This window comes from Platichthys flesus, chromosome 15 (assembly GCF_949316205.1).
Source record: "Platichthys flesus chromosome 15, fPlaFle2.1, whole genome shotgun sequence".
In the NCBI taxonomy this organism is placed as follows: Eukaryota; Metazoa; Chordata; class Actinopteri; order Pleuronectiformes; family Pleuronectidae; genus Platichthys; species Platichthys flesus.
The window spans coordinates 8,395,607-8,416,028 of NC_084959.1; the positions used below are offsets into that span (position 1 = coordinate 8,395,607).

The window sequence follows — 20,422 nt, forward strand, 5'->3', positions numbered from 1 at the left end:
AAGTTACACAGTCAGAGGCATGAAACCAGTTATACTTTAAATTAGCCTACTCCCAACTGGGAAAAAGGTTGTGACCTTGTTAATAGAGCCTGACCATTATGGATTTTGAGGGGGCCGATGCCAATACCATCAGGATGCACAAATTTCAGATTTGTCGGTAGTTAGGTAAAACATTGTCAGTATAAAGCCAGGCATAGAGTCAGTATAAAGACTGTATGGCATGTAATCGTAATTGAATCTTGATATTTTACAGTTTAACCCTAAACATTAATATAAATAACTATAAAGACAAAGAAAAAACTATTAAACCGAAGCTCTTTATTATAACTGTATAAAATATATTTTGCTTTTGTACATATATATATATATATATATATATATATACATATACTGATATGTATGTGAAATGCTCATATTGGCCGATTTTCAATTGGTTGGGCTCTAAGTGATTATTCATGTCCTTGTTCCATAGACTGACTTTGTTGAAAGGCACTTTTTAGCACTCTCCAAATAAAATGACACGATTTGAGTTTTATATAACTGGCTTATATGGAAGCATGTATTAAAGTGCTAATGCAGAAACGGCTGTGGCAGCAGAGAGCCGAGTGTTGTTTCCACTTCAATCTCATTAGAGGCTACATCTGTGGGACACCAACAAGCCCTCTCCCTCTCATCGACCTCCATTTCCCTATCTGTGCCTCTCTCTCCTCATCCGAGCCGAAAATCATACATTTTACATGGAGCTATTTGCCAGGCACGTACACACACACACACACACACACGTACCCACACAAATACATGTTATGATGCCAAACAAGCTCTGAAGTTATGCAAGGCCCGCTTGCTGCAGAGGGATAATGAGATGAAAGAGCTGAAATAGTACAACCATTGTTGTACGGGTACGGACCGCCCTGTGATTGGTGCATTCCAGTGCCTCAGTCACATGGAAATCTGCTGGCCCCTCCCCCACGCCTTGTCTATTGAGCCCCACAGTCATCGGTAGATGTGGTGCATAATACAGAACTGGGACTCACAGAGAACAGAAACCAGGGCGGACCACCCGTGGCTCAATCAGCTATCATACTACAATGCAGATTTCCATACATTAACGCACTGTCATCACAATGTGGACATTACCGGCACATTTGGCTTAACAAAGCTTAAATCACAGATTCCAGCCCAAACCAGATAACACAAGATAAGCTCAATTCTTTCAGACCGCACTGCAGAATTCACCACTTTATCTCCCTCTGTAATTCAGTCCAGTTATATTTGCTGATATGTGCACCACCCCGAAATCAAAGTCCATTTGAGCAGAACACAACACATTGGATTTTGAGAGGCTTTTATGTTGAGGGCGAAAGAGCACGGCACATCCCCGGGTGTCTGCAGGGCTGTGCGTGCCCGCTCGGTGAACCATATTTGCATGCTGTTGGCTGCATACATGTACAGCAACAGCTAAAGAACATGCATACACAAGCACACACCACACAGTGCCGTGTGACGGTGTTTGTGAGGGTGTGTGTGTGTGCGTGTATGTGTGTGTGTGTGTGTGTGTGTGTGTGTGTGTGTGTGTGTGTGTGTGTGTGTGTGTGTGTGTGTGAGAGTGGTGGCAGAACAGAGAGATCCTTTCTGTCAGTCAGGACAATGCTGGAAGCGATTCAAAGCCACTTCTGCTGTAGACATTTTGTCTCGCCCATTTCCCTGGCTTCATCGCTCTCACATTGTTCAACATGTTCCGCTGGAAGGAGAAGTTTGTGCTTTGCTTATGTGTGTCAAAAAGTTGCTCCCGTGTGTTCACACTGTCCTTGTTTGTTACATTTGTGTGCGTGCATGTACGTGTGTGTGAGAGAGCAGGAGTCAGTCGGCAAGGAGAGGAGTCGGCGCACAAAGAAAATGTGGTGTAATTATGTCTTTCTTTCTACTTCGCTGTGAGGGAATAAAGGGAAGAGCTCACGCAAGTCAGAGCTACACCACACTGCCAAGTCTGGACTATAATTATGAAAAAGAGTAATAAATAGTACAATATTTTGCAGCATGCCAAAGGCTACAAGACAAAAAGGAATCTGGAATGGGATCAGGCATGATGCATCATGTGAACGCAGTAAAGAATGAGGTGCAGTACGAGAAACTGATCTGAAGGAGACGGTGGCTGAGGAAAAGATGGAGAGAAAGCAAGACAAATAAGGAGTGATTGAAAAGATAAAAATGACAAACTGATATGATATGAAGTCTTTTCCTAAAGTTTCTGCTTTCAATTGAGAAGACGTGTTTTTTTATCCTGGTGCCCCGCTCCGAGATCACACAGCCGCTGGAATCTGTGCCAGCACAGTTGGATCTAGGATACCAAAGAACGTGGCTCCAGAGTTAACTTCAGTTCTCCTCTCTTAATATTAAGGGAAGATTTACTAATGTTTGACAGCGGAACATTAGGTCACAGCTGGACGTGGCTGAACTCGGTGGGTGTGAGGCTGAAATAAATAGGACAGTGAAGTGTCAAGTGCTCGGACCTTTCCCTCTCCATGGTATTGTGGTAGTGAAACTGGTGTGTGTGCGTGTGTGTGTGTGTGTGTGTGTGTGTCTACGCATTTTTTGTAGAACAAATACAGGCAGCATTATTAAACAGGTAATAATTTACTAAAATTTTTGACTGAGATTGGGAGGAAAGGAGTTCGGGGGGACTAGCTTTGATTTTCCATTCCGGGACACTTAACATTTCAATGTTCAAAAGGGAAAGAAGAGAAAAAAGAAAACCTTTTTGCCACTGCCATTTTGAGATCTTTCATTTTGAGGTTTGAGCTCACACAGATACACAAGTAAATCGTTTCTGGTGCTTGAGCTCGCTGATAGATTGTGACAACCAAACCATAAAACATTTCTGTGCATCGCTTGTTATCAAGGATTAGGAGAGGAAACTCCGGAGAAATATGGCAGACATCTTAAACTTATCTGTAGCAAATCTATCTCCAGCACCGCACCCCACCCTTGAGAAATCAAATGTGTTTCCTATCAAACAATGATCATTACCAGAACTACTCTGACAAGCAATTCCCCCTCGAACAATGGCTCATAACCCTGGTCACAACGCTTAGTGTCAGTCAATAATTACTGTAAACACTTAACGATGAAACAACAGCGGCTACCTGCTGAATTCAATAACCTATTTCTGGGTTTCCACTGAGCAAGTGTTGCCCAACGCCTTTCAGCCAATAACAAACACTGGCTTGTCTCTGTTAATCAATAACCAAAGTCTGTTATAACTCAATTTCAAATAGATTATGCTCCTTGTCAGACCTTGCTCTGTAATATAAAGCACACATACTCAACATGTCTATAAACGCTCATCAGTTCTCATTAAATCCACATTGGATCGAGTTTCAGAGCCCTTGAAGAGTGATTCACATTCACCTAGAAACAAAACAATCTTGAAACTGAAAGCTATAAGATTGCACCTTGCGAACACACCAGATGTTTCATTTGTAATTGAAAGTATCTTCATTCTGGTGACGTGACATTCACGGATTAACAACCACAATGTGCATTTATGTTTATCACAGCTGTGTCAGACTTTTCTTCTTTTTCATTTCTTTTTTAGACAGAAACAACTTAGTCATTGTGTTGAGAGAACTTATCATCCATCAGATGTTGAGGCTCAGCAGCTGTGATCATTAGAAACTAATGATTGCCAACAACTTCAGTTGAGATGAATGGGCATCCCTCCATCTCTCACATAAACCTCCTCTTAAACAAAAGGCCCCAGCATCCATCAGCCCTGTACTCTTCCTACCATAAACCACGCTCAGGTGGATTCTCAACATGAGTCAAAGTGAGCAAACACTTTTTGTTGTGGTTTTTCTTTTGAAACTCAGACTGGGAAGGGAAGTAGGTGGAGGACAGAGGTGTGAGCCGAGCACTGCACAGAATGACCTTTCTTTTTGTTGTTGGTCATAACACAAAAAGATGTCTGATGTGTGGAGGACGAGGTGTTGTATCGTGAGTGTGAATGTGTGAGTGGTTACCGGCTCTAATTCAAGCGTAACGCTCCTACGTGATGCGTGGCCTGTGAGATATAAAACTGTGACACACATCTTTATAAGTATATTTATATCAGCGTATGCTCAATTTACAATTCAATATGTGTCTCTTGCCATAATTCTCTATAATCTGTTGATAGTGTTATTTTTGGACGATTTATAATCAATCTGGATCTTTTGAAAGTCACCTTGAATGAGTTGACATAGTTTGGAAGAATATTTAAGGGTTCCCACTCTTATTAGGAAAACATTTTTGTGGATCTTTCCAGGACATTTTCCAAGAGTCTTTTGTCAAAAACTGGTCACACGAAGTGCAGAACTTGATTGCATCTTGGCCAGGTCTGCGATTATCAAATTACTTTTTTCCACGACTAAAGGACACTCTAAATTTTCTGTCAGTTCCAGATGCGTGGGAACCATGATGGTGGGAGGTGCAAGAGTGCTATTAATAATAATGTCATAAATGTGTATGAAACATAGGGACATCCAAATACACTTGGTTATTTCCTATCTGAAAATAAATACGGTTTATGCATGATCTGTTAAATCTTGTTTTATTTTGCCCTCACTGATGTTTGAGTCTGATCACTACGTATATGTGTTGTTAACTGTACGTAAGTCTACTAAGTGTTTCATGTTGTTGACTGACGGCTGACGTGCTCACCTTTCAGGGTGTCCTGCTCAGCCCTCATGATGTCGATCAGGGAGCTCTCCAGAGTGTTCATGTTGAAGCTGTCAAAGGACCTGGTGCGTTCCTGAAGAGGAGAGATAAAGAAGAGGAGCACGTTCAATTTTTGTTGCACGTGATTCAAAGTCATTTTAACAGTTTTTTTTCCAGGTGGCCACGGAGCAGCTCCACAGGAACAACTGGGGCAGGCACATTTATCGACTTATTTTAATGCAACAACGGTTCAGTTCACAAAAGCTGATCAACACAAGCAGAAGAGGCAGCACTCATCTTCATTATTACAAGGACATTTACCTCGTTAGCAATTCTGCCTGTTTCTCACTCTTAGCCAAGCCTGGACATTTATGACCAAGGAATGGAGCATTAGTAAAATAAATAAACCCAGATGCTTTCCACCTCATATGTGATGTGTTTGTACTTTGTTCTCGTTTGGAAACTCAGAAGATTGCCTCATTTATATCGGTGTGCGTTTCTCTCTTCCTTGCATGCATGCAAGAACTGCAGAATACTGTGTGAAGGTTTAAATGCACGTTGACCTACATAGTGGGAAATTACAAACAAGACACATTAAGAGAAGGTCCCAGTTTCACATAAGCATCACTGGTATTCTAAAGTGAAGTATAGTCCAATATTCTCTACATGAAAACTTGGATCAACCTTAGAAAAATACTTTGCTTCAGGGGCAGTTTTTATTTTACATCTTTAAATGTATTTTAGCAGGTTAACACAAACTTCTGAACAGATTGCCACCAAACTTGTTGAAGGACAAGACTTGGACCAAAAAAACTCATTCCATTTTTGCGTGAAATTCAGACAAAGGGACAGATGCCTTTCTTTGAGACTTCCTGACATTTTCACAGATTTCCCAGGGAACCAGTCAGGCACATTGAGAGAACTAATATCCATGAGTGTGTGAAATGTTGTCTGGCTTCATTTGATTTAAAGGGACTGTCGGGCCTTGCGGAGTTATGCGCTCTACTGAGTGACATTCTAGTTGGTTCTGCTTTAATTGTCTGGGCCCCTGGCCAACTCGGACACGCCACAAAGCAGGAGCTCAAACAATACCTCAGACATGTCAGTGGCACAGGTGTGTGAACCCTTTTTTGTGTTTATTTTTGACATTGGGGAAGACACACTTTAAAGGGCACGTTTGGACACAAACCAGCGGTGCTGCAGGAGGCCTCAAGCCTCCGTTCAACCAGGTAGCCACTTGCGTCTGAACCATTTAAATTAAACAATGTTATATTTGGTTTCTTTGTCTTAGCACTAAACTCACTCATTCAATGAGGCACAATATTAGAAGACAACAGTGAAACAAACAGGAGCCAAGCCAATTTCCACCTGAATCAAGGGCATCATTGGCATACCACACACACCCATGTGTACACAGAAAATATGCGCGCGCACCGAAAACATTTGCTCTTACCCAAACACGCTCGCACATTCTCCAAGTGCCTTGGTGATAAGGCTTCTGACTCGACTCCACCTCAACCCCCACAAAAAATGCAGCCACTGACTGACAACAGCTAGTAAACAAACTAATAAGCTTCGGGGCTCCTCCTGTCCCACACAGCCACAGTTAAGGCACACAATGCTGCTGGAATTTCTACCCTACTTATTTACATTTAGAGTTGAAACCACAGGGCTCGAAACAAAAGTTGATAAGTCACTGTGACGAACCGTTGGATATAAATATATATATTTTCTAAATCACTTGATCCAATGGTTAGAGCAAAGGTCCAAAACAGCGAGAGGACTTGATGCAGATCGGCTTGGAGGGGTCTTCAATAAACAGATTTGAACCCAGTCACGCTGTGAAGCGCTGGCTGAGCACAGGACGGGCCAGATGACCTCTTTACAAAAAGCAGCTGCTGGAGCAGTGATGTCCTGAAAGTCTAAAAGGACTACACAGACTGTCTGGCGTTAAGAACTAAGAAGGACGAATTATTATAGAGCTGTTCGTTTTAATTATACAGTTTAAAGAGCTTCTTTGTCTGATCCCCTTCTTAAGCAGTAACAAATTATTTGATATATTATCATTGCACTCCTACGGTTTCTAATGTTCTCCTGAATTTTTCAACTTGTGCTCGTTGGTTTAAAAAAGTCCTTCCCTGTGCTAAATGTGCACTCAACTTCACGTGTCTGACTGTCTCATTCTATCCTCCGTCTCTTCCCCATTTCTTTTCCAGTCATCCTCCGATGTGTGTCACCTTAAAGCAGGATATATTTTGGAGTAATAGGAACTAGTTGCAGAGATACCGTCCAAGAAATTGTCTAAACCAGCCATTATCATTTTACATAATGTCAACCCGAGACTATTCACAATTAGCTTTGTATCAGGCTGCGGAAAGGTTGCGGAATTAAAAAGATGTATGCCTGTCAGTTAGTATAGCAACCGTTTACGTGGGGACCTCATTGTTGAAGAGAGATGTTGTTTGCCTATTGTGCAGCAGTCTCAACAGTGACGACTGTGGGCTCAGGTTCCTGGATTAAAACCAACACATTGACAAAACACAAGAGGTATAAAGCATGACGCTCTGCAAGTCACGTCAATTAAAGCAAATAAAATCATTTTGTCAAATTCACCTCTCCTGAAATATCTGAAAGAAAAAACTCCCTAAGACCAAGACTGCAAGATCAAATCTGCCATTGGCCTGGCTGATAATTGACGAGCCTTGCCCAACAAGAGTTACCGAAATTGCCTGTCAACATGTAGGCAACCTGTTAGTAATCTGTATTGTCAGTCGCTCCTATGATGCACTGCTTTGTCTTGCATCTGGGGCCTAACCTCTAGTATTTATCCAACAACCAGGTCAGGTCACACCCTTGCAACAAACTGTAGGCCAGTGTCTGAGGAGATCATTCGAAAAGAAAAAACCAGCTGGGAGACAAAAGCTCACAGCATACTCCGTTACACCACGAACACGGAATCAAATGCTACAGGGATCAGAAACAGAGATCTGCGTCAGTGAAGCATATGCACAATGGTGCGGCAGGTATCTACTGCGTGCTGTCTACAGTGGCTCACCAAATTCAATGGCTCCTTCTGCTATCTCATCTGCCATTGATTGAAGATGGAGGTCTGGCACGATTGCTGCCAAAACAACCAACCGTGTGTTTTAGAGGCATTTAAAAACGATGACGTAGATTTCCCACACTGACTGAAGGAACCGACTAGAACAGCGATGGCGTGGTGGAGGAACACACCCAGTGATCACTCTCCCTCAAAACAAATATCAACGCAGGGTTATAAACCAGACTGTGTCTACTATTTTCTGGTCTGGGACTGGTTATTGTGGCAAGTATACCCAGCTGGAAGGTAAATCTTAGCATAGGCAAGCACACAAAACACATAATCCAAACAAAACAAATACAAAAAAAAAGTCACAGCAAGTTGCAGTTTTCCTTTTATCTGGAGCCTTTGCACAGATTGTGGTACCAGTTTCATTTAAGTGTTGCAAGGTAATCCTATTGTGTTGTCTCAGAAGAAAAATAATTCGTTTTGTGCTAGAGATGGGCCGAGCTGGAAGCTTGGCTTGAGCTCTGCAGTTGCTAAGCATTAGCCTGGAGAGTTGCACACGGTGATTAATCATCAGAGTCATCCAACATTCTCCCTCGCCGTCTCTCAACAACTGGCCAGCTGACCAGTAAAGCACTCATCCCGACAGATTGCTGGGTCTTTACACACAAACACACTGCTATGGTCACTTGTCTTATCCAGAGACAAAAACACACACACGCACACTGATACTCAAGCTAGACACACACAATTTACAGGATAGTCTCTGTCATTGTGTGCCTAGGAAAGCTTGCCCATATGAACCCAAGGTCATAGGTATAAACATAGAAAACATGGCATGACACACTATATTATTTACAGGCAGCAGTGAAATGTAGCCCAGTGTGCCTGGATAAACAGAACACTGAGCATAATACAGTCTGGTTGAAGGTGAAATGATCAGAGAGGCGAGAAAAACACCTTCTTACTGTGACTGTCTGCATCGATTGGCGTTACGCAGCCTCCAGCGAGCCCTGCTGCCATTTCAGTTTTACCCAGAATCATTAAATGTGCTAATCTATACTGTATGTGCCTGGATTATGTAAATCTGTTGATCCTTTCCTCGATAAATCATTAATCGTGAATAAAATAACAGATAACTCTACATGCAGACTCCAGGGAACTCAAGGTAGAGGTTTGAGTTTTTTTATATAAAAGTAAAAATGTTTGAAGGAACAAAACAGATCAGCTAAACTGCAAGTGGGCTCCTCCAGACAGGTTTTAATCTTCGGCACCATAAAACAGACAGGACAACCTCCGACTGATTTTGATGACATGTAGCGCTGCAAAGCATGATTAAATAGAGCATACTGCAGGTGATTAACTCCAACATTAATCTTCCGTGTCACCTGCCTGTTGATGAAAATTGGAAGTCGAGGGAAAGTGAAAGAGTTGGGAAAGCAGCGGGGTGAAGGATGTAAAGAATATAAAGAATATAGGAGGTTTTGGGGAGTGTGATTTTTTTTCAGACATCCATGTAACATTCATCGCCCGGGATGAAGTGCCTTACATTTCCGTTTTTCTGATCACATCTCCGAGACGTCGTGGAGAGAGGAAGCCCAAGGCAGAGACGGGAAAAGGATAGTGGCTATGAAAGAAAATGGATGATAGAGAGAGGGAAAGCGGGTATTGAAGCAAGGCAGCACAAAAAACTAAGAAGAAAAGGGGGAAAGGGAAGTAGGTTGAGCTTTTGATGCTTGTGATAATGTTTCTTTCAGGTCTAAGTATTTCAAAGGCCTGCTATGACATTAAAAACCCCCAACTGTCAAAAACAACCTGCTGCCTGGTGCTGCAGCTGAATGGAGCGTTGGACGGTGTGTGCATGCGTACAATTGGGGTGTGACAGGAGTGACAGAGGCCCGGGTTCCAGCAGGATCTGCACTGCCTGGGGATTACACTGAACTGGCTCTTTTATTGTATGCAATTGAGCTAGGCTAAATACATTATGACACTTCCATTTGGACTCTGCTTTGTCTTCTACCTTTGTTAAGACACATGTGGGGATGACATAGGCCAGGGACTAATTAGGACTCGTGCACACATGAGAATGTGCACATACACACACAATCTCTCTTTCAGAGCGTCAAGGGTGTGGGAAGGGCACAATGAGGCTGTATGCGCAGCAGAGCTGTGTTCTTGCCAGCGCAGCTCGGGCCGCTCATTAGTCCAAAGAAAAATAAAAAGAACCACTGAGGTAATGAGTGAAACCTCCGGCTTCATAATGGTTCAGAGTGTTTGTAGATGTGCATGTAAGTAATAGAATTTGTCATAAATGAGGGAAGGAGGTTTATCTGAAAGGAATCAAGCGCCTTACTTAAATGTAAACATTTCTTCACCAGTCTAACAGCTAATGGGACCATTGGCTTCAACTCTTGCTCAACTTCCCCACCTTTTCACTGAATATTCACCTGGTGATAATTCAACCTCGGCAGGTCTGATTACGAAAATAAATTAGCTTTTCAATTAATTAGCTCTTGCTGAAGGCCGACATTACAAAAGATATTCTTAATATAATCATATGTATGAACTAAGAAATTATGACCATGCATTCTGTGATCTGATCGGAAAATGTGTATCTGTGACACAGTAATGTTACAGATACACACGGTAAAGCATTCAGAGAACAGGTGTTTCCACTGCAGATCTGAAGAAACTCTTCAATAACATATCTTTAAAGAGCAGTGCTGTATAAGTCTGCAGTGTATGTAAATGCAAGCTACAGAAACAGTGAGGAGGTAGCCCTAACCATCGGTTACTTAGGTAGCTTACTGAGACAATATCCTGTGCTGGCTTACTCGCCATCAGGCACTGCAGGTCTTACCATGGTCACTGGCCAAATCAGCCTAGTACACCTGACACAGCAGCAGGCTTCTGACTGTGAATACCACAGGTGAAGAATAAGAGAAGGAGAGAGAAAGATACAGGAGGGTGTGGAACAGGGTTTCCTGGCATTAAAAAGTACACATTTCTGTTCTAAAGCTAGCTACCAGCTGACCAGTGCATTACCAGTCAGACTGTTTGGCAAAGAGCCCAACGTAAATGCTAAAGCTGCTCTAATACGCCAACTGCATTGCTTTTCGCAGCAGCAGCAATGGTACTGGAACACTGGCACATACATGTGCCATGGCGCCATACACCATTTTGGATACTATCCACCAAATGGTCTAAACACATTTGCTAATTTACATACAAATCCATGAAGCCAAACCTCCTGAAGGTTAGCAGAATGAGGGGTCTTAGCTTTAGCAGCCAAGCACTGTCATACAGCAGCACAGTGACCATATTGATAAGTTATCAGTAACTGTTATGAGATTTTAAGCTCTTATAGATGCTCTGCAAAAGAAGCCTCAAGGTCCATGGTAAAGGAAGCTTTGAACCCCAATAGGTCTTAAGGGAACAGAGCTAAAACCAAACGTGTTCAGACAAAGGATAAAATGAGGGGCTGCCAAAATGGACAGATTGAGGAAAGTGATGTATTTTCTTAATATCAGAGCGTGTAAACCTTTTCAAGTCAGCATAATGTCTCCTTTAGTATGCACTTATATCTACTGCACAGCATCTTAATGGCAATATTTCAGTTTTACAATTATATTCGGGTTAACTTTCGGATTTAACGCTGTGTTTTGCAATCACATTTGCATTAAAAGTTAACTAATAAACAAAGTCTACAGTGAAGTAACATAAGAAGATGGTTCATAAGAAGAACAATTAGGCTTCTAAGTCAAAAGCCACTGAGCATTCATCTGTTGTGTCAGTGCTAAAATGGAAACTATGCGTGGCAGTTGGAGCCGGCTACTGGAATAGTGTGACAACAGTTCCTCATGGCGTGTGTTTAGTGCAGAGTTACAGGAGGGACGGTATTTTAATTACCAAACCTGGGGGGGGGGGTTTGTTAGGCAACATGTGTCATCAGTCATCTGAACGGTGCATGATCTCTGACAAACAGTGACAAGCACCACTGACTGCCGTCTTTTTTTTAAAGGTAAAACGAAGCTCTTGATCAAACAGTTTTGACTGAAACCCTTCTGCAGCAGTGGTAGTAAAATGGAAGTGAGTAAAGAGGAAATGGCCCAACTCAACTGGTCCCACAGACGTGACAATTTTCATGTCACATCTAAATACAGATCAAGAAAATGAAAGTCAAAATCAAACCCTGACAAACATATTTTTCAGAGTGAACTACAGAGGAGGCGTCTGACGAACCAACCTGACACTGACTGACTCTGTAATAATTTAACAGTGGTTTCTACAGTAACGGCTTCAATGCTGCAACAGGATCAATGTCAATGCAAGGACCAAAAATGACACATTTTTCTATCAATTTATAGAAGAGAACAACAATACTGTCAGCGCATGATATATGGAACATAATTTGCTCATTTCATCTACACCATATTTGGACCAAGCCCTAATTTCTTAAGTGTATGTGCTAAATGCTTCTCAGCTGTTGCATTGTACGATGTGAGTCAATATTTAAAAGTGACATTAATCCAGATGGCATTGGAAGATGTGAACATACTGTAGGCAAAATGATTGAGAAACACACTTGGGTGCACACAGTGATGTGGAAACACATTTGCTCCAGTTTAAAAAAAAAATTGGCTAGGGCAAATGTGCACACATTTGCTAATATGATAAACTCAACTTTTTCACACATGCATAGATGCAGGAGCAGAGATGTCTGATTTTGTAGGGAAATTAAGAGAGGTGTTTCTGTGTAGAAATGTGTGTGTATCCTAAATCACGGAACTTATTTATCACCTCACACTCGGCAATCCCAGATCTAAGAGATTTAGGGCTGCATGTCAATGCAGAGACACACGGACAAAACTTAATATTAATATTGTTGTCTAAGCTAAACTACAATGACACTCACACACAAGCAGTGTAACGTCATTCTACACCTATCCTCCATCTGCCCTTGTATCAAGGGGGCAGAGGGACAATGCTACTTGAGCTGATCTGATTGAAGTACGAGGGATAGCAACATGCTACAGCCACAGTAATGCTCGCTTAAGCTTAAATCTGATATGGGGATGAAACAGAAGGGACGTGCTGCTGCTCAAAATGGATGCAGAATCATGGTTCTGTAGCAAATATCTGAGCAGGGTGTAAATTGATGGCCCTTTTTATTTCACATCTACAATTATTAATTGGTACACTTTTATTAAGTTTATTATTTTTCTTCAGCTGTATATATATTTAGATTAGAGCTGTGAAAAATAACGCGTTAACGCGTTATGATTAAATTACAGGATTAATTCGGGTTTTTTTTTTAACGCATTTAACGCATGCGCACAAGGACCTTCCAATATACCCACAATTCTGCCCACTCTGCACTAGTCGCCGCTCTAATGCAGTCAGACCTGAGAACCTTCTGGACAGGAAGATCGTGTTCCAAAAAAACAAAGATCGAACATTCAATAAAACCAAGGTGATATGTACACTCTGTGGGAAGATGTTAACAGTAGTAATACCCGCCTAAAATATCACCGCAACGCGAAGCATGCGTTGGTTGGCGAGGGGCGTTCAAGTGCAATGCGCCAAACCCGCTTCGCTCGCAGGACACTTTGGGCAGAAGAAGCTTTACTATCAGAGAATGTAAACAAGTTAGTTTGCCTCAGCAACTGGCTAAAGAACGACTAGCTAAGAGGACCTTTAGAGGCATTGGATTGTGTCATGGTGTGTTTAATGGTTGTTTGACAAATTATAAAAAAAAATTCAACCATCCTATAAAAAGAATGGATAAGAAGGTCAAATAATTTCTGTTTGATTTAAAAAGAAAAGAAAAAAGTTTTATTCAACCATACAATGGATAAGAAGCCCGAATTCTGTTTAGGATGAGGATTATATCAATGTTCCATATGGAAAGAGAACTGCTAAAGAACTGCTGAGTTGCAGCACCATTGTTTTGTTTTTTTATGATTATTAAAAGAAAACATGTTAAATATATTTATATCCGTCTTTTATCATAAATTGTTTGTTTTCACAAAAATATACAGAGAAATCGGTAATGTGATTAATCATGAGTAATACATAGAAACCTGTGATTTATTTGATTAAAAATTGTAATCATTTCACAGTCCTAATTTAGATATATATATTTTATTTCATATTTTAAATTTTTGATATTCTATTTTACACTATTTTATTCAAATTTTGTTCGTTTTTATTAATTCTTGAGCATTGTTAGAAGAGAGCCTGTGACTCAAGCATTTCATTAATAAAACTCTTGAATCTTGAATCCTGAATATTTAAATATAATGCTTGTCAAAGTTGACAAAATATACAGAGATAATATGACTTTAAAATATAAATGAGACCTTAATCATTGAAAACACATTAGGTATGATCGTAACCCCATGACTTCCAACAGTAATTAGGCTGTTATCTGCTGGTAAATTGCTGCTCAGAGGTAAGCTTTGCTACTTATTCAGCACAAAATACTCAGGGCATGTCAAGACATGTCAGTACAAAGTCCTTCACTGCTTGGCCTGTGCTGCGCGTCAGTAATTGCGAGTGAAGATAAGAAAATACCTGAAAAGGGTCAAAGCATCACTTTCTACATTTCTAATTGAGATAATAAGCTTTTTTAATTATTCCTGAAGAAAATGTCTCCATGAAACCAGAGATTTTGACTTCCTCCGCGGATGGACGAGGCCAGGAAATGAAGCTATACCTGTTACTAGTGGTCTCTAAGTCCAATTAGTAATGTTGTTGAGCTGTTGACAGAAAATTGACAAAACAGAGGCAGGCAATCACTCAGACAATTTAACACTATCTGCTCCACCCAAGATCACATGGAGTAATTGATTGTGACCACGCAGCTCTGACTGACCTTAAATTAAGCAAATGGATGGACACATTGTCCGAAGATAAAGACAGAATATTCATGATACTGAAAGAATCCTCTCATTAAGTCAACAGGCTGAGCTGGGCCAATAGCAACCTTACCCTCTTCACCCACCCCTCCTTGTAACAAACGACACAATTAATCATGAGCCAGATCAATAAGATGAATCTATATCCGTGCTCCCTTTACCTCTTTCAATCAATTCTATCAGCGGATTCTACATGTGACGATACAATTATTTGCGCCATCTTCATTGTGTGGGCCTCCAGCTTCAAAATTACTCTATGAGCAGGGTGGTGTTCTTGAAATCGAGTTGCTAGGCATTACCAGGCCTCGACCTGGGTTATTTATTAAGTGGTCATCCTGAAAAATCATTACGCTTAATTTCACAGAATAGAATGGATTGGTACCCTGCTACGTTGAAAGGGTAAAGATCTCGGTCCTTCTATCTACAATATAACCTCTGTTATTTATTTCTATTTGTTTGGAATAAAGGACATCCCATAAAGGTGTCTTCTGTTCCCAGATTCATCTTCTTTTGTCTTTTCATCTCGGCGTCTGTCTGATCCTTCTCTTCGCACCCTCTCTCACTTTCCCAATTTCTCCCCATCCCTTTCTTTCCATCACTCCTCGACTCCCCACACCCGACTCCTCCCCCCAGCCCCCCGGCTTGTATACGTGGCACACACACACACCACTGCAGTGACAGAGTCACATTAGTCATCATCAGGGACATACAGCTGTGGAGGTACAGAGCCCAACGACGCCTTTCTACGCTGACGCTGAAACAAACGCATCATGTGAATCCATGCCCTCCCCCCCATCTCTAAAAATAGCATTTGCAGTGCATAGGGTGATCAAATTACGAGCTATCGTAAATAAAATGTTAATGTTTATTAATAAGCACATATAATAGAATAGAATGCAAATAGAACAGAATGAAAAAGAACACCAGAATTATTTCTAAAGCATACAATGAGGCTATTCAGAGGTAAACTGACCTGAAAGGGGAAGATGTTATCACTGCGGCCAACTCCTTCGTCCACCCAGGACTTGGGGTTGAAGCCTGCTGGACTGTTTCGAGGGTACTTCTGGGATGCCACATGGTTGTTAGGGAACGTCTTCTTCAGTGGAGAGATAGAGTTGATGGGGGTCATCCCACCGTTCAGCCCTCTGCGATAATCTCTGCCTTGAGATCCTCCCCAGCCACCACCACCACCACTACTGTAGCCTCCTCCGGGACTCCAGGAGGTGGAGGAGCCGGGGGAGGGAGAGGGGCTCTGGTAGCTGGCAGGACCCCAGGGGGACGGGGGCTTGTTCAGGCTGTTGGACATATGCGGCAACTGGCTGAAAGCCGGATTCCTGTGCGGAAAGGGCGGTGGAGGGTGTGGAGAGGCCGGCGAGCGTCGATGCTGCTGGTGTTGGTTGTGAGGGTGTTGGAAGTGGGGGTGGGGCGGGGGAGCCGCGTGGTGCTGGGACAAGGCCGCCGCCGGTCCTATCTGGGGGGAGAAGTTCCCACCAAACCCTGGACTGACATGGTGTGAGAAGTTCTGGAACAGCAGGGGGCCGTTGTTGGCAGAGGCCGGGTTGAAGAAGCTCACGTCCTCATTGATGATGGTTGATGGCGCCGGTGGGATGGCAGCCGACCAGTTGTTGAAGCCAGTGAGCGATGACGAGGTTCCACTGGACTGGACTTGCCCGGTTCCCCCGAGACCAGACGTTTCCTGGTAATCAAAGCCTGCCAGGACTGGAGACTCGAGACGTAGCTGCTTCTCCTTTCCGTTACTACCTTCAGACGTGCCGTTGTCTGTCTTGCCTTCTTCTGACCGGGCCTTTTCCAGTTCTGAAATGATCCCACCGCCGCCTCCACCGTCCTGGTGACTCCCAGGGGACAACTGCTGCTGCTTTTCTTGCGTTTCCTGCATTTCCTGTTGCTGCTGTGCTTTGGGCTTCTCCGGCCCCCCCAGGATTTCGTCTTGCACACTGTTGTGGGTGGCAGAGGCAGGGAAGAGCCAGGGAGAGCCTCCCGTGGTGCCATTCCCTGCGGCTGTGGTGCTGTTTATGAAGGCAGCAGGGCTCTGCGACACATTTTGGTGGTGGTGTGGGGGCTGCAGATGCGGGTGGATTCGGACCGGGAATGCAGACTTGTTGCCAGTGTTGTTTTGAACTAGGACTCCGAACCCGTAATCCCCCATTTGTTTTCTCCCCCCACACACAAATGCTATCCCGTGATCGTTCGGTCCTATTGAGAGAAGAGCACACAGGATGGCATGCACCGAGTTAGCAACTGGCCCCTCTTATCCCCCCCTTCAGATCAAGGCGTTTACACACAACCAAATCCTGGACAGAGACATTTTATACATATTTATACCTCTTGGGGTCTGTTCAACTCACTCAGAGGCTTCCTAGACATATGATAATCACACAGAACACTGTCATGAATGAGATCATTCTTGCTCTGAACAGTCTAACCTTATTACTGCAGAGCCGTGGACAAAAGCAAACCAGTTAACATCGCATCTTTAGCTAATTATAACCCCGTGACGTTGCCAGCTCGACTACAGCTGAGCTGCTGGCAGCCACCAGAAGAGCTTGGAGCACTGCTGTGTGTGTGTGTGTGTGTGTGTGTGTCGAGATCACACACACACACATTTGCACGCACGCACACATACACACACACACGCACATTCAGAGACGTTTTTTCTAATGCAACCCAATTGACAGACAAGCCATCCCCCACAATACAACGTCTAATGATTGTGAATGCGAATAACCCTTGAATAAATTAGACTTGAACAGCGGCACTTCCGACTGGAATCACTCGACCTTGTTTGACAGCTGCCGGTCCAACCTCAAATTTGATCAGATGTAGCTCGATCGCTCGCTTTACTCGAATCGCGTCCAATACGGAGTGTCACGCCATGTTATTCATAAATGCATTTCTCTCATGACACGAACAGTGGAGTCGAGCGGGTTTCGCAAAAGGACCGAGGCGAGTTAAATGCCAAGCTAGCGAGTGCACCCGTCGTGATCGTTAGCTAGCTAAGGGTTAGCGCGGATGCTAGCTAGCCGGGCAGCCGGCTATAAGAGGCGGAGAGAGGAGAAGAAAAACGGGATTCTCACCTTCTGATCGCCACCTTCGACCGGTTGTCTTTGTCGAGACGCTTCCCTCCGGCTGACAGCGAGGTGTTGTCGTGGAACAGGCAGGGGAAGCTTTCCACGGGCGGGTTTGAAGGCTGACTCGTACAGTGCAGTCGGTCAGCTCCTTTTTTTTTCTCTCTCTCTCTCTCCCTTTTCTCCTGACGTGTCCTGCCTGCTCAATGACACAGCCTCAGATCTGGACCGTATCACCCTACAGCTTTGTTAACGTGGCAGTGTGTGGAGTCAACTCGGCCGCAGGTCTGTCACGAGCCTTCACTCGATGCGGTTCATTGTTCGTTTGATTTAAGATCAAATTCGTCTGATTTTTTGGTCGTTTATCCGGCAGAGCCAAGTCGATCCCGGTGCGTCTCTTGGCTGCCCCTGTCTCCTGGAACCGACTGTGGCCGAATATCAGCGAGAGATCAGCCGAGACTCACTTCCGCTTCTGACGCCGCCCCCTCTCACCGCGGCCGCGCCCCCGGAGAGCCACACCTCGGCGTGTGGTTGGTCGGCGTGCCGGCAGCCGCGCCCGATTTCCTCATCGCTTCACGGCCGCACACCAATAGCACAGTCTTGTCATCCGCAAGCCCCTCCCACTGAGGTCGGAATCATTGTAAAAAAAAAAAAGGAAAGAGAATCGCTGCTGCTGCACGGTCGTGTCCTTTCACGATGCAGCCGGTACCGGGTCGTGAGAAAGCTGAGATCTGCACCTCCCATCCAGAAAGGATGGAAAAGAGCAACCGGGGCCCGAGCGTTTTAATCTCAGGCTCCCTCCGTGCACGAGTGGGAATGACCTGCTTTACATCACGCATCCTGTGTGCCACGGCAGAAACGGTTTGAAGAAAATAAATAAATAAAGGGGAATGTTTGAGCATTGTCATTCTGTTCAATGCAACACATCGCGAAAAAGCAAATATGGTTGAACCAAAAATGAAAGATTAGACATTATCTGCTCACCACTCTGCCATTGGGGGGGGGGGGGGGGGGGGGGGGGGTTGTGAGGTGTTTTGAAAACAGGTTTGAATTTTAAGGGGTAAGCAGCGTTGCAGCCAAATCCAATACAATTGAAGTGGCAACATCTTTAAACATAAAGAAAAAACAGAAAACTAATATAAAAAATCCTCCATGCTGCTTCTTGGGTGTGACTGAAGTGTCTGTAAGGCCCGACATTCAATTTCGACTGGAATTGGTGTCAATTACACCATGTTTTAAGCCCCAATGTCAATTGTTATCCTTCTGCCTGAGAAACGCGTTCCTGCGCACAAGATCTCGCCCAAGATGTGCATCGCTAGTTATGGTAGCATTGCTAGTTCCAGTAGCACAGCTGCATAGCTGTAGTTACTGCTGAGTATTGCTGGTGTCGTCACGTGACCTTTGAGCGAGAGTAGATGAGTGAGCTTGTGCGATGTGAGCGCAGTTAGAATAAGAATCAGGTTTATCTGGCCAGTTAGCACACACAAGAAGATTGTTTCCAGCTAATGGTAACACTCTGTTAGTACAGATAATGTAGACAATATACAATACAATATATAGACAGTACATAATACATTATATACAATGCACAACACAATTTATACACAATATACAATGTGCATGTTATTAAGGGTCCCTTCCAGGATAATGGAAAGATCATGTCATTCATGTTATTCCATCTGATTGAAAAAACATGAGCCTACATTATTGAAGAATTTCTGCATCCGCGTAGTTATTTCAACAGAAGAACAGCAAGTCTGTGGTGTCTACACAGGAGAACAACTGAGGCCTTTATGAGCTGTAGGCGTGCCTTTGTTTTGACCTTTCTTTAGACGGAGTAAGACGAGCACTTTCCATTGGCCTCTTTGGTCTTTACGCTAAGCTATGCTTACTGCCTGCTGGCTGAACCTCTTTATCTAGCCGAAACACAGGAGAGTGGTACAAATGTACGCATATTTCCCTAAAATGTCACACACCCCCTTGAATTTGTCCATCGATAACCTCCTTTAAAAACTTGTATTACCATCCAAGTATTTTATCTGATATTTTTCCTTATCCTTTATTCTGATTCCCATATGGCATTTGCTGATACAATAGTTTAACTTGTGATACATCACAATACCTTCACGAAAGTGAATCACAACATAGCCCAGCTTAGAGATCTGCCCATCTTCGATTTCTCCGAAGGATGTCTGATCGTCCAACCCTTTGATTTTATCCCCCGCCCACACCATTCGGCACATCTCTTTATCTCCCTCTCTGTCCTCTTCTGTGTCCTTCTCCGCTGTACGGTCATTATCACTTGGAGGTCATCAAACAGCTTTGACTCCGTCAGTCTCACCGACCCTCGACTGGCAGAGCTACATGCAGCCGCAAATGGCTATCTAATAAATCTGTCACTTCAAGTCCAGCTGGGAGAGGGTGATAAATTAGGGGATCTGTAGTGTTCGGCTGTGTACAGAAAGGATGAGCAGGGTGGGGGGGCCGCTATTGGCAGGGTTCCGTATAGTGACCGGCTTGAAGTAATCTGATTAAAAAAATAGATTACTGATATCTGATAGCAACAAATTGGTTTGAGCTGCGCAAATAACCACACAGGAGATAGAATTTGGAGGGATGTGTAGCCTCACAAGTGAGTCTTATATTTTGACAATTACAATTAGATGATAAACATA

The 20,422-nt window shown here is 43.3% G+C and overlaps 1 protein-coding gene across 2 annotated transcripts in view; it reads right to left on the minus strand.

Moving 5' to 3' along the window:
• Positions 1-18,177, minus strand: part of cpeb4b (cytoplasmic polyadenylation element binding protein 4b) — a 32,377-nt gene extending 14,200 nt beyond the window's left edge. Inside the window, exons 1-3 of one of the 2 annotated variants that reach the window (XM_062405689.1) lie at positions 17,757-18,177; positions 15,635-16,875; positions 4,699-4,789 (exon numbers count right to left, since the gene is read on the minus strand). In XM_062405689.1, the coding sequence (XP_062261673.1) occupies positions 4,699-4,789; positions 15,635-16,828 (1,285 nt within the window). In that variant the 5' untranslated portion in view covers positions 16,829-16,875; positions 17,757-18,177. The remainder of the gene's footprint in view (positions 1-4,698; positions 4,790-15,634; positions 16,876-17,756) is intronic. The other variant, XM_062405690.1, reaches the window with a different exon arrangement.
• Positions 18,178-20,422: the final 2,245 nt, after the last annotated feature.